At 41.3% G+C, this 15554-nt stretch overlaps 2 protein-coding genes across 2 annotated transcripts; one reads left to right on the forward strand and one right to left on the reverse strand.

Annotated features, from left to right (window-relative positions):
- Positions 1 to 476: 476 nt before the first annotated feature.
- NATD1 (N-acetyltransferase domain containing 1) lies at positions 477 to 8757 on the reverse strand. Its single transcript, XM_063428829.1, has 4 exons — positions 8507 to 8757; positions 7412 to 7730; positions 1631 to 1749; positions 477 to 1100 (listed from the first exon to the last, which is right to left on the reverse strand). Exons 2-4 carry the CDS (start codon positions 7689 to 7691, stop codon positions 984 to 986), a joined length of 516 nt encoding a protein of 171 aa, XP_063284899.1. The 5' UTR covers positions 7692 to 7730; positions 8507 to 8757; the 3' UTR covers positions 477 to 983.
- A 147-nt stretch (positions 8758 to 8904) lies between these two features.
- TMEM11 (transmembrane protein 11) lies at positions 8905 to 11485 on the forward strand. The gene is made up of 2 exons (XM_063428831.1): positions 8905 to 9004; positions 10849 to 11485. Exons 1-2 carry the CDS (start codon positions 8958 to 8960, stop codon positions 11363 to 11365), a joined length of 564 nt encoding a protein of 187 aa, XP_063284901.1. The 5' UTR covers positions 8905 to 8957; the 3' UTR covers positions 11366 to 11485.
- The last annotated feature ends 4069 nt before the right edge of the window (positions 11486 to 15554 follow it).

A 15554-nucleotide genomic window follows, 5' to 3' on the forward strand; every position in this document is an offset into this window, starting at 1 on the left:
AATGCCTCTAGTGCTGATGAACTGCAACAGGCTCCCTGTGACAAAACCACCACTAAAAGCTGTAATGTCTGTGGTGCATGTAGTGGTTTATTTAACTATGGATTATCTAAGAAGTAATCTGTATTATAGATTCAAAAAGGCGTTATGCCAACCAATCTGCGTTTTAGAAGTATTTTTGTACATGGACATTTCTTGTGCAGGTCTGACCTCTGTCAGTTTGGCATCTTTCCTCATTATTTAATTACTTTTACCAAAAGTGTTTGCACAAAGAAACTCGAGTTGCCAGACACACGTTGACTAACATGAAAAAAAAAAATAAAATAAAAAATCCAAAACCTCTTTAACTTTCATCGAACGCTGAATGGAAGGAAACACTTGTGTTGGAGAGACTTGCAACTTGCAACACAGCAATGTGGATCCAGCCACTATGCCACAGGACAATGTGTTTTTCTACTCCCCTATTTAAGGACTATGACTTCTTGGATCCATCCTCTTCACCCAGTTACTACAGACATCTCTAGTATATGTAGTTGCTTTGTTATCTAGAACTGGTAGTTTAAACTACGGATAGATTTCCAACGGATCTTCAGTTCAACCCAAATATTTCCCATGCAGTGGAGAGTGTGTCCCACATAGAAAGAGGAAAAAAAATATACAGTACATTTTCATTTCCTGCACAGAAGTTCTCAAGGACCATAATTATCTATGAATCCATAGTAGGAGCAAACACAGCCAAGCTCACAGTGAGTGACCTGACCTGCTCTATAAAAACTCCAGGAGAAGCAAAACAGTCTGTATCCACTTCAAAAATCAGATTGCAAGTAGGGAGCTGCAAGTCCTTGCATGCTTTCATGTACAGCAATGCTCTTGCTGCATATGTGTCACATTGCCCGTGTGAATACAGCATTCTGTTTACTCCAGTGGCATTGCCTCAAGCTTCTTTTGCTGTATTGAAAAAAAAAATAATCGCAGGGGAGTCAAGGTTAAGGCTGCAACCGTTCCAGGTACTGGGGAAGAGGATTCTCCTTCACATATTTTTGAATGTACCAGCAGGTAAGGTGAGCCCTTAAATCCTCCTCAACCACAAAGTCCATAGCAGCCTGATGAGGTAAGACAGAAAAACAAAAATTAATTTGTTCAAATAACACAGAAGTAGTGCATACCATAAATAGATCTGAAACCATAAAATAAATACAAATTAGATCATTTTTTAGTATGTAACATCAAGTAGAAATGGAGCAGGATAATGTTTTAAGAAAAATCTATTTAAAAAATTAAGTATGCACTTTAAGCATGGCACTACAGATCATTATACTGGTTATGGTGCTATGATTACATGTCAACTGCCCTCTGGAAGTTCTGTCAGACTGTTTTGGTGTGGTCTGACGAAACAAAGGGCTCTCCCCAAGAAGCCAGCCCCCTGCAGATGTAACAATAGACTCAATGTTGGAGTAATTATCTCAAAAATTATACAGTGTCTTACTAATCACAAATTGATAGTTCATGTGTACCAATCAAGATGAGACTTTGTGCATGCGTGACATTCCAAGGCATGGCACGGACAGTGCATGTTAGATTTCATGTAGTGTTACCAACACACTTCCAGTGGGAAGACTTTTTATGGTCTTACCTTAGCAAGGTGTTTGGCAATTCCTCTCCCTCGAAAAGCATCTGGGACTTCAGTGTGCTGCAGATCGACAATCTTCTTCCCCACATACTCATACAGCAAAACTGCTCGGTCATGGCATCCTATTGTAATTGAACATATATATATATATATATAAATATATATAAAAAGGTTAAACTTGGTGGACTTGGTGAATCTTTTCTCAATCAATGTACTATTTAAAACAAGTTTTAAGGCCTACTGCTTAGCACATTCTGCTTAGGAAATGAAGAACTGAATAGATGTGAAGACTGTTTGTTCCCGGTAATTTGGAATGTCAATAAGCAATTTTGTATCTTCTAATTATAACAATGTCTACAAGTTGGACTATAAAATTAAAGGGATACTGTGGCGAAACCAATCTCGCTACTGTGAACTGGAGAAGCCTGGTTGCTCGCCTGCTTCCTTTGGACTATGGACCAGACTTTAAAATACTTATTTTCCCTGCAGAAAGGCTTATTCGTGCCTTTTCTGCCAGGGTGTTCGGTAGATTTTATCTACCGAACAAACTGACGAATGCGCGAACACCTGGGAGCTGGAGTGTGCCGTCAATTGACCGCCCAGAAGCTGCGGTTAACGCAGCTTAATTGATGAACGCTGGGTGGCCTCTGTTCCTTTGCCGAACACGTGGCAGTGGCCATTTTAACTCCCGAGCGGCCAACGGTTTTCAGCGCTCAAACTATGGAACTTAAAACAGGCACTTTATTGCGCGAACACCGCTGAGCCGCCAGCCTCCTTACCTCGGCATTTGGTAGTGGAACCGACTGGCTGTTCATTCGGTAGTTTGACCGTATGAACAGCCTCACCCCAGATAGCCATGCCATGGAGCCTATTCGTGTAACGAAAAACTATGTGAAAGACTTTGGCTCCATGGCGATTGAACTATATGTATGTGATCTGAGCGCCATTCGGTAATAATGTACACTCAGATCTAAGCTATCTGGGGATATATTGCATGTATGTGTTTTGTGTACTAAATGCATCAATAGGTAAATTTTATGTCTTTTACTGTCCTTTTGTCTGCCATGTGGGTAATGGAGTTTTGCCTGTCCTTGGAGATAATTAGATTCCTTCCCCAATTATCTCCAGGGCAGAGAGGAGGGATTGTGAGGCAACTCATGTGTGATTGGTGTATTGTGTAATTACTGTAAATCCCTCCCTTGCATGGGAGAATCCCATATAAGCCCGCTGTGTGAATAAATCAGTGTTGTTGCTGTTTAACCCTGAAGCTGAAGTGTTGTCTCATTCTTGGGGGGAATTTGACTGTAGGCCGATTGCCAGGAGTGTAAGCTGTTTGTATTGCTTTTCCTGTTCGGCTGCTTCCAGGGTTCGTGTGTCTGCTGTTCGAGAGTTGGTGAATACGTGCAGTTTGGAGTTCGGGAGGTTGGTGATTACAATAGCTGTTGGTCTATCTGAAAGCGGATTATCGCCTAAACGTTTTTTATCCCCTTCTGAGCGAAACGGTCCGCAACAGATACTATAGTCGCCAAAACAACTTTAGCTTGATAAAGCAGTGGCCCTGCAGTCTCACTGCTCAATTCTCTTTAGAAGTTAAATCACTTTGTTTATGCAGCACTAGTCACACCTCCCAGCATGTGATTTGTACAGCCTTCCTAACCACTTCCTGTAAAAAGTCATCTAATGTTTATACTTCCTTTATTGAAAGTTCTGTTTAATTTAGAATTTCTAATCTTCTGCTCTGTTAAAAGCTTGCTAGATCCTGCAGGAGTCTCCTATTTTAAGTGATTTGACTCCTAAATGGCAGAGAATTGAGCAGTGAGACTGTAGGGGCATGATCTAAACACCAAAACTGACTCATTAAGCTAAAGTTGTTTTGGTGACTATAGTGTCCCTTTAACCCCTTAAGGACCAAGCTTCTGGAATAAAAAGGAATCATGACGTGTCAGACATGTCATGTGTCCTTAAGGGGTTAAAGATAAAGTGCCTTTAGTGGTCCTTGAACAAAGATTTTAATGAATACATTTGTTCAGGGGTTCTAGAACAAATGTGAAACAATGTATTTTTGTCAAAAGTATACATGCTGATTGACACCACTAACGTAAAAACATGTAACATCATAGTGACATGAAGCAGAACTACAACATCAGCAAATTAACATCAATACTGGATATTTAAAGTACATACAACGAGCTATGGTCAAATACAAATGTAAACATTATAGCAGTTGCATGTTTTTCCCTCCATTGTAGCAGCAACCACTAAAAAAAATGTGTACTAATCAAACTGCCAGCAACTATATAAATCAGAAAATTATTACCATCTAATATATTTGTTGGTAATTTCCTCATTGTTTCGACTATAGGTATACCTACCTGAAGGTGACCTTTCAGATGTTGTGAAAGGAGTGGCTGGAAAAACAGTCCTTTCCTTTCCAGCCCTCCCCAAAATCTTGGAATGAAACATTTGTCATGGGATATGAAGACACTAATGCACTTATTGATTTAATGAAATCATCCCCCAAAAAATAATTCCTCGGTTCAGGTTCAGCGTACCTTATTTGGATTTAATTTTCATCAGCATAGACTTTCTGCATTCACTAGCCAGGGTCCAATTAGCATTGTGCTCAGGAAGATATGACATGACAACTTTTCAATATCAGACTACCCTTTATTACCTCCATGGAGAAGTCCTTAAAGGTATAGAAGACAGAGGAGTGAATATTTATCCAAGAACCCTTAGGTAAGTGTACCTTTTCCCCTCAGACTTGGCTGAGAATTACTTCAGATGCTTGGATATTAAATATGGTCAGTGGTTATCTAATCACAATTTATGTTCCTCCTATTCAAACTGAAATACCTGCTCCTCTGAATTATATGACACAAGACCAAGTTCTTGTGGACCAAGCTGTGTTATCTTCTTGGGTTCATCAGCAACATTTTCTTAGTAAATAAAGATAGATGTTGGCCATCTGTTATAAACTTAACATCCCTATATCCATTTTTAAAGTACAGTATCGACATTTCAAAATGAAATTAATATATTATCCGTTATATACTACTCCTTGAGGACATTTGGATGATAAAGATCGACCTGAAGGATGCTTCTAATATGACACACCAATGCTTTCTCAAGTTTCTATGGCAAGGCCAGAAATGACAATTCACTTTCTTCAATTTGACCTATCCTTGGTAATTTCACAAAGCTTCTGAAGCCATCAGTTTTGCTCCTTCAGAGCTGTGAAATTATAGATCTTCTAGAATACATTTTGCTTGTGTTGCAATACCACATGAGTTGGAAGTATCTATTCTAACAGATCTAGGATTTTCAATCTTGCCTTCATATCAACTGCCTAAAACTTTTAACTGGTTCTTTCACCTTAAAATTCAGTGAAAGACAACATTAACTGCTGTATTAATCTCAAGATGAAGGTAGTATGTTAAAAGTAGAGGGGCAGGTACAAGTGGAATCTGATGGCGCTATATAAATAATAATAGGAAAGGTTTAGACAGGCATATTACCGGATATTACAGTGGCCAGATTAATGCTTAGATAACACGCAAAATATCAGTGCTAAAACTAACAATTCACATAGGCCAAAGAGGTAGCAAAGTCAAGGAAGCCTGTCTGGTACACTGGAACTCAGGTACAAAAGACAAGGCAATTCAAAGTCAAGAACTAGCAGAAGACTGGTACACAGGAACAATGGGCTTGGCAAAGTCAGAATAAAATACAGGCCGGGTCTTGTACACAGAACACTGAGAACAATACAATGGGTTAGACAAATGAGAAGTTGGGAACAATAAAGTGTGTGGTACATGTGGTACACTGGAAAAATCACAAACATGAACGGAATAAAATGTTTAAGGGTCAAGAAACTTTGAAAGAGCACAAGACTTGTGTTTCAACAAGTTTAAAATAGGCCTGGGCCCTTTGCATCAATGTGTGTCATTGACGCATGTGCAATGCACTGAACACTGCAAATGAAAAAAATTTAAAACGTGGTTTGCATCAGTTAACTATGATTATGGCAAGCATGACATGATTGTGACCTAGTAATAATAGAAATAATAGGAGTGCTCTTGTATGAAATAACTTGGCTGCGTACTGGTCAATTTAAGAGGATTAGTTTTATAAGGGGCCGAGATGCTGCTGGTTTTGGGGAGTCCAATTTTGAAGCAGATACAATAATAGGAATATGCCTTGTGGTACTTTTTCTTGGTTTTGATGCAGGCGTATCAGTATTGGATGTGAACCTGACAGATACATAATAAAAACCTCTTGCAGATTTGTCCAAAGAATTTGGGCATTTGTGAATCATATCAGGATATCATTCTCCAACTCTAGATACCCGACTGATTACAGTAAATGGACTCTGGACTATGTATCATGAAATTGTGTAACATTAAATAAAATTGTCTTTGAATAGATCTCTTTGCGTCGCGATCATTGCCTTCTAATATTTTTCAGTAGGAGACCATATCCAGAGGCTACTTCAAGATTGGTCGTTGGTGACCAATTATGCTTTCCCTCCATTTGCTAAGATTCCTCTGTTTTTACTTCAAACTTCCTTGCCAAGCATGACACTGGTCCTCATAACCCCCTAATGGCTGGCTCAACCACGGTTCCATCAATTGTTGTGAATGAATAGGACACATCAAGGTTACTCCCAATGTCACACAACATCTTGCTGAACTCTCTAGTGAATCCTAGATTTTGTCTGACTAATTATTTCTAATTGCATGGCTAGCTTCGGGATCACTGAACTGGAGCAGGGAATTTCTAATACGACAAGATATCTCTTATCAGGGGCTCAGGCACCAACATTTTTCTACAGATCTGCCTAGTAGTTTTGGTTACTTCAGTTCCTGTAACAGGATTTAGATTACATACATTACGATATTTAACACATTTAAAAAAATAAATAAAAATATGGAATGTTTGAGTCCAGTAAGGCTTATTGGACCAATAACGTCTACTGTTTGGCTCTTTCCGTGGGTGATGCCTCTGTTCGTTTGTCTTATTATGCCTTCTATTCCTAAATACACAGACACTTTAGATGTTACTTTGATATTGAGATATTAGACTCTTGGGGGCATAATTACACTATTTGTTTACTTCATCTTTAAAGTGAATGTTAGATTTTAAACCAAATTAGCAGAACAATACAAAACAGCAAAAACACAATTACAGTTGGACAGTTTCCAATTTGTTTATTTTTCCCTAAAATTTGACTTTGTCACTTTGAATTCCATACAATTTACATGGAAGCATACACTGACTAAACTGGGAATTGTAGACCAAAATTGCTGAGCTGAATATGTTACTGGGCAAGGGATTATTACTGTTTTTTTTTTTTTTTCTCATTTAATAATTGTGTTTTAAATTGTGCGATTCTCTGGTGAATTCGTCACAACTTCATACTAGTGAATAACTCTTGCTGGTTATAAGACATCCATCTGCAATTGTGATTATTTTTCCTTTGTTACCAACTGTTCCCTGCATGATCTAGTACTGCCAGATGACTTTACTGAGGGACATATATGGAATAGGAATTCTTCAGGACCATAATGACTGAATATACAGCCCTAAACCGGATATTGTTACAAAAGCCCTTAATCCAACGATCCCTAAAGTCTCTAGATTTCAGCTGAATGTAATATTTGCAGTTTGACATTGTCCTTGCCCGAGAATTTCACATCATACTGTAATCCCATTGGGGTTGTTTTTCCCAATTCCCCCTTCCCCCTTCCCTTCATATTGTGAGAAGTATCTCCTCCAGCTTACCGTTGAGGCGAACTGAAAACTGCCTCCTGTTCCTGTCGTGCTCTACCCGAATAGAACCGATTTGTTCCATACTTTGCGGGACAGATGGGTGCGACATGTGCAGGCACAAATATTCAACCCCAAAACACGGCCAGGAAATCAGCTGTGGGGTCACATGCCTCGCCTGGCCAATCAGCGAGGGAGAAACAGATGGCACCCGGCCGCAGCTCCAAGCACGGAGCAAGGCGGCCAATCGCAGCCAATCAGCTCGCTGTGTAACCAATAGCCGCAGCGCCAACATTCCTAGGCAGCCAATCAGATCGTAGGGTTCATAAAGATTCTAGTTAGAACACACACACAAAAAAAAAAATTAGCCAGAATTCCGAGGTCAGAACCTTCAGGATAGAAGCTCTGTGTACATTACATGACACTTATGCATTAATTAAACCCCATTGTGTAGTATTATTTTAGCTCAATATTGGCTAGTGAAACATCGTTAACCCTTTAAGGACCAAACTTCTGGAATAAAAGGGAATCATGACATGTCACACATGTCGTGTCCTTAAGGGGTTAAAGTTACTTGTGTTACATTGTGTGTCTGAATGGTGATGCTGTGTGGCCTGTGTTACACTGTGTGTCTGAATGGTGAGGCTGTGGCCTGTGTTACACTGTGTCTCTGAATGGTGATGCTGTGGCCTGTGTTGCATTGTGTCTCTGGTGATGCTGTGGCTTGTGTTACATTGTGTGTCTGAATGGTGATGCTGTGGCCTGTGTTACATTGTGTCTCTGAATGGTGATGCTGTGGCTTGTGTTACATTGTGTGTCTGAATGGTGATGCTGTGGCCTGTGTTACATTGTGTATCTGAATGGTGATGCTGTGGCTTGTGTTACATTGTGTGTCTGAATGGTGATGCTGTGGCCTGTGTTACATTGTGTCTCTGAATGGTGATGCTGTGGCTTGTGTTACATTATGTCTCTGAATGGTGATGCTGTGGCTTGTGTTACATTGTGTGTCTGAATTGTGATGCTGTGTGTCCTGTTACATTATGTCTCTGAATGGTGATGCTGTGGCCTGTGTTACATTATGTCTCTGAATGGTGATGCTGTGGCTTTCACCTGTGTTCTGCAGGGTGTCAGGCCTCCTTTAAGCTGGGGGAGGGATTAGTCACCAAGCCTACTGTACATACTGTACACAGATTAGCTTGCGGGTTGTCCCTCTGATACAGTAGCTGGTTTCTTTAGTTCAGTCAGTCAGTACACTCTGTAAGTCTATCCTAATGCCCTACTAAAAATGCTGACGTGTGGCTTTTCACCGAGAAACTCCATTTCACTGCCCTTTGCGTCCCCGTGACATTCACTAACACGCACAGGGCGCCCCGGCACTACATGTCCCGTGCTGCTCAGCGAGCTGACGCACAGGCGCCGCACCCGAAGCACTGTGGGAGTTGTAGTCCCCGCGCCCCCTTCCCGCCTGCCAGTGCTTCGAGGCTCAGGACTTCACTTCCCGTCATCCTTCGAGAGGCGCACGGCGCCCTGGGATTATCGCTTTGCTAGCCGAGTGTCCAAGATGGCCACTTGGGGAAGAAGGCGCGCTGGGCCGGGCGGCAGAGAAAGGTGAGTGTCAGGGGCGCTGCGCCCTCGGGTGTCAGGAGGTTTTTTATCCCTGAGGTAGGTATCTGGAGGAGGAGCGGGTCTGTCAGTGTCTGTCCGCGGGCTGCCTCTGCAAATCCGGCTATCTGGAAGGAGGGCGAGCATTGAAAGGGTGGGAGTGAAGGCCAATGCCAAGGATACGACAAGGTATAAGAGTAGGCAATCCTGGCAGCCCATATGTTTCTTAACTACATTTCCCATGATACTCTGCTGAATGAGGTTCATGGGTAATGCGGTTAGAAGGATCTGGGGTGCCAAGGTTAGCCATCACCACTACTGTGGGAAGTGGAGCTGGCAAGCCTGTATGGGTAAACGTCTTAAAGTAAACGTCAAGCCTGGGGGTGTAGTTGAGCTAATGAGTTTTTAGGTCCTTGCTCGGAATTGTAGGAGCTTAATAGAAAATGACTCATTTCCCAAGTGATGGTTATCTCTTGACACTCCCTGATGCTCATCCAGCTGTATGCAGTTCTAGCTGTTGTGGGCATTTTTACTGATGTTTATTATATGGCTAATAGATTGGTTCCTAAATCCTGTGTTGGATCTGAATTTGGGACACCAGTGGCTAGAACAAGCGTGAAGTTTACTCTAGTTGTATTGCCTTACCTTCACTGAAAACTCCCCTGAGACAGGTTATAAACTAGAGTTTAGTGTTTTTATTTAAAAGTGCTTGTTACTCTTGAATGTGGCTCTAATTATAGAATTTTATATATATATATATATATATATATATATATATATATATATAGCATTTTTTGCAGCACTACACGTTTCACATACAAGTAAAATACAAGTTTGCTGTAAAGGAACCAGAAGTGATGGGTGCCCTGCTTAAACAATCTTGCAATACAAATTATAGAGTGAGTCTTCATGCTAATGTAATGCATGTGAATTAGTTTCTTGTCGAAAAAGTTTTTCATTATGACCTTTTTCCTTTTAAATTACGAATAACAGATTTGGCATTAGTTTACTTCCCCCTTTATTTTTTCACAAAATACATTGCTAAATAAGCATGAACTACCTGGAATTAAGCGCAGGGTCAAGCTCTTCTCAAGGCTTCCGACTCCCTGACCATTGTTGCTGCTTTCCTTTCTGTGGTCTAATCAAATTTTTCTCATAGAAAAGCCTTTGATTCAACTAATCTCCATGTTAAGAGAACATGTGTTCGAGGAGGAGAGTGAGGGATTGAATTAAAATTAATAATATACGGAGGAAGGATATATGCATGTTTCTTCTTGCAGGCATGCTCACAGTGCATCCTGCAAGGGTAAAAGCTGATTACGACGGTCACTAGCACGCAGTGCGTGCTGCCGACAGACGTAAGTTTGGCACAGAATTAACATAAACGTGCCGATAGAACAACACAAACCTGGCACAAAAGTGCAGATTACTCCAACCAACCGCAGTACTTATGAGAAATCTGAGAAAGCCTGTTGGATACCTCATTCATTACGTGACACTACTTGCTTCTACAGACACAAAATATTTTTTTTCCGAAAACAAAAATTGGCACTTCTGTTTGTGTTATAAGGGGTACTACTTGTTTGCATTTCACCATGCAGAACTTCATCCTTTACCCATGTCTGTTACACACCTTACATTTTCACTACATTTATACACCATATTCCAGAATCCTTTTTGACTTTTGCTCTGTACAATAACTCATACACAAAAACAAGAATAATTTTTACTATTGTTTGGAAGGCAAGTTTATAGCAAAAATGTATATTGCATTTAGGAAAAAAGTTTTTTGTTTTTTTTCACTGTTAAAATTCTGACTGTATAAAAAAAAACACTTCTCTCTTTATCAGGGTGCCCCTTTCAGTGAGTGAGTGCTACATCGTGCATGAAATTTACAATGGAGAGAATGCACAGGACCAGTTTGAGTACGAACTGGAGCAAGCCCTGGAAGCTCAGTACAAATACATTGTGATTGAGCCCACACGCATTGGAGATGAAACTGCGCGCTGGATATCCGTGGGGAACTGCCTGCACAAAACTGCAGTTCTCTCCGGCACTGCCTGCCTCTTAACCCCACTGGCTTTGCCATCAGAGTATTCACACTACGTGTCTCTTCCCGCTGGTGTGGTCAGCTTGGCTTGCTCTACCCTTTACGGAATATCGTGGCAATTCGACCCTTGCTGTAAATATCAGGTGGAGTATGATGCATATAAACTGTCAAGACTGCCGCTACACACACTCACCTCCTCTACCCCTGTGGTGCTTGTAAGAAAGGATGACGTACATAGAAAGAGACTCCATAACACGATAGCTCTTGCTGCTCTGGCATACTGTTTCAAGAAGCTTTATGAACTGTATGCTCTCTGATTGCCACTGTGTATTTCAAAGAGAAAAGACACAACATTAACGCTTTTGTTTCTCCCTTTGAATATTGATGGGGGTAGTTTGGTTAAATACACAAAAAACAAAAAAACACAAAAAAAGAAACCTTACAATACTGCTGCACTGATTTATTTTCAGTTTTTACAACTGGATGGTGAGGACCTGCAGTTGATTACCCAGGATACAAATTGCAAACTAACATGAATATCTACAGGAAAAAAATGGTATGAGGATGTTTTCCCCCCAGAAAAAAAAAACATTTACGTATAATGTTTGTTGTTCCATACTAAACCAGCCAGATGTCCCATATGACCATTAAAATCTAAACCAAACTGTTTGTATTTCCTGTTTTCATTCTGTAAAAATAAATACTTATAGTTGGCCATCTTGAAGGATGCAAAATTTATATACACTTCGAAGAACTGCACTTATCTTGTAATCGTGAAATTTATTTACAAGTGTACCAGAAAGATATATATCTTTGCTAATTTAGCTTTGACCAGCACAGATTTCTTTCGGTGATGTGTATGGACTCTGTATCAGTGTTTCCCAAACCATTCCTCAAGGAGCATTAGCAGTGCAAATGTTGACATTTTCTATTTCTTTCGCAAAAACTTGTACCATTGCTGTGCCTCATTGAGTGGATTGGGAAGCACTACTCTAAATAAAAAAATAAGTACCTTATTGTATTCATTTTCAGTACATAAATGCACATTGTGTGATCTAAGACATCAGTTAGCTGCCGGATTGACAGAATACCGTCGGACAGCACCCATGGATTGCAGGCATTATATCCAATACAGCGTGATGTTGTAAACTACAAAGATGGCCATTTAGACAATTATAATAATGTCTGCCTTTCACTTTTTCTTTTGGAATGTATGCAGGTGTTATATTAACCTGAAGATTGGCACCTTACCAATCTGGTTACTTTGGCTTAAAATATACACATTCATGTGTCAGTGCACCACAGCTTAATGTTGCACGAGTAAACAATTTATACATTTATGGCTTAGTTCATTCAAAAGGCCTGAAAGTGACACGCGTTTCTCAACATGTTTTTCAGGGGGAGGGGGAGGGTACATGAACTACTAGATCCTCTGAATTTGATAACTTCTTGTCACCAGGGTGGATAAAGATAAATTGTATTTTGTTTTCTTTATTAGATTTTTATTTTATTTTTTTATTTTTAATATAATGCTTTTTGAAGGACAAAAATTAATCTAGAGAGAGTTTTCTGTTTATGATACAGTGTAGTGAAAAGGTTAACATTAAATATGAATCAGTTATGTAGTCTGTATATTCATGCAATATTTACATTTTAGGTGAAGGGATCCAATATTAAATGAACTTAAGTCTGCAGAGATAACATGCACTTTTTCACAGCAAAAATGTAATAAAATAGACAAATTAAAGAAAAAGACCATAATCCCATTGTTTTAAGTTCTCCAGATATGTCATCATTACCCACCTATGCATTCTAATGGTATATAACAAAATCAGTTCTCATATAATGGTTAAAGGATCACTATAGGGTCAGGAACACAAACATGTATTCTTGACCCTATAGTGTTAAAATCACCATCTAGCCCCTCATGCCTCCATAAATATAGTAAAAATCTTACTATATTCAAGCCTGAAGCTGTAACTCTGCATGCTGTTGGACTCAGAAAAACAAGCAGTCTGCTGACATCAGAAGTGGTAGCCTGATCCAATCACAGTGCTTCCCTCTACGATTGGCTGAGACTGACAGAGGCAGATCAGGGGCAGAGCCAGCATGATTCAAACACAGCCCTGGCCAATCAGCATCTCCTCATAGAAATTAATTGAATCAATTAATCTCTATGAGGAAAGTTCAGTGTCTGCATGCAAACAGGGCCGGAGCTTCCTATAAGGCGAATTAGGCAGCCGCCTTGGGCGCCATACAGGAGGGGGCGCCCTGCGCCCCCATCGCCGGCCCTTTAAATGCCACAGCTGCCTGAGCGCTCTATAGAGAGCGCTCAGGCGGCTGCCGCACTGCCTCATCTCCCCTTCCCTGTAGCGCGGCCGAGCTCCTCTCTGGTCCACGACCGGCCCGGACTGACAGGAAGTGTGTGCGCTTCCTGTCAGTCCGGGCGGGTCGCGGACCGGAGAGGAGCTCGGCCACGCTACAGGGGAGGGGAACAATATTACAGGGAAGGGGAGGGGAACAATATTACAGGGAGGGAGGGGGGAACAATATTACAGGGAGGAAGGGGGGCAACAATATTACAGGGAGGGAAGGGGGAACAATATTACAGGGAGGGAGGGGGGAACAATATTACAGGGATGGAGGGGGGGGAACAATATTACAGGGATGGAGGGGGGAACAATATTACAGGGATGGAGGGGGGAACAATATTACAGGGAGGGAGGGGGGACAATATAACAGGGAGGGGGGAGTGGAGAAGATTGGAGGGAGAAGAAGAGAAGATTACAGGGAATGAGGGGGGAGTGGAGAAGATTGGAGGGAGGGGGAGAAGAAGAGAAGATTACAGGGAGGGAGGGGGGAGTGGAGAAAGTTACAGGGGGGGAGAAGAAGAAAAGATTATGGGGGGGAGAAGATTACCGGGAGGGGGGGACAAGAGAAGATTAGGGGAGGAGGAGGAGAAGAGATTACAGGGAGGGAAGGGGGAGAAGAAAAGAAAATTACAGGGGGGAGGGGAGAAGAAGAGAAGATTACATGGAGGGGGGAGAAGAGAAGTTTACAGGTGGGAGAAGAAGAGGAGAACACAGGGAGGGGGGAATAAGAGGAGAACATGGGGGGGGGAGATGAGGAGAACTTGGGGGAGGGAGAGACCACTAAAGGAGGGAGGGATGGTGGAGAGACGAGAGACCATTAGGGGAAGGGGGGGGGGAGGAGAGACTGCTAAGGGAGGGGAGGGGGGTGGAGGATAGACCACTAGGGAAGGGTGGGGGGAGACGAGAGATCACTAATGGAAAGTCGGGGAGAAAAGGAGACCACTAAGGGAGGTGGGGGCGAGAGGAAAGACCACTAAGGGGCAGGGGAGATCTCTAAGGGATGGAAGGGAGAGCTCTATAGGACAGGGGGCAGGGCAGGGAGCTCTTTCACACTACACACACACACACACACACACACACAAATCATTCCCTATACACACTGAAACACAACATGCTTCCCTTACACACAGAGAAACACACAATGCATCCATTACACACACACACACACACACACACACACACACTGCAACCCTTACACGTAAAGACAATGCATCCTTTGCACATATACACAGAAACACATGATGCATCCCTTACACACACTGCTTCTCTTACACACACACAGAAACACATTGCTTCTCTTACACACACACTGCATCCCTTACATACACACTTTGCATTCCTTATGCATACAAACACAGATTCACACAATGCATCCCTTACACACAACAGGGGGGGGGGGGCAAATCTTTATTTTGCCTAGGGCGGCAAAAATCCTTGCACCGGCCCAGCATACAAAGGGAGGAGATACTGAATGTTTGGATGCAATTTAGGCAGCCATGACCCAGGAAGGATCTCTAACAGCCATCTGAGGAGTGGCCAGTGAAGTTATCACTAGGCTGTAATGTAAACACTGCATCTTTGACAGTGTTTACAGCAAAAAGCCTGAACAAATTCAATAAGCTGTAGTTGTTCTGGTGATTATAGTATCCCTTTAAGCTAATCGGAAAAGTTATTCTAAATATTAAATCTGGTTGCAAATATTCAAGATTTTAACAACCAGTAAGAATGATTCCTTACGTTTAAAAATCATGAGTCTTACCAACTTGAGATTTAAATCAAGTTCACTCTGCTTTGGATGCAAAGAAACCTTCAGTCTCTGGGTATCTTCTCTGGAGAGGCTTTGCCATGGCTCTCATGTTCAGTTTGTTCAAATTACGCATTTTCTGTTAGTGAATTGCGTATTTAATTGGATTCATGTATTGTGAGTGATTTTGCTAAATAAGAACATGGCATTATTATAAAACTCATTGGTTAATTAGACATGGTATGTTCCCTGAAGCACGATAAAATGCAATTCCAAAGGATTTTTTAAACATTTGATTTAACCACATTAGATACACCTCAGACTATATCTGCTACTTGCACTTGGCTGCTCATATCAATAAATTCAAGAGCTTAGTTCCCAGCTATACAT

This window comes from Pelobates fuscus, chromosome 8, assembly GCF_036172605.1.
Source record: "Pelobates fuscus isolate aPelFus1 chromosome 8, aPelFus1.pri, whole genome shotgun sequence".
NCBI classification, from domain to species: domain Eukaryota; kingdom Metazoa; phylum Chordata; class Amphibia; order Anura; family Pelobatidae; genus Pelobates; species Pelobates fuscus.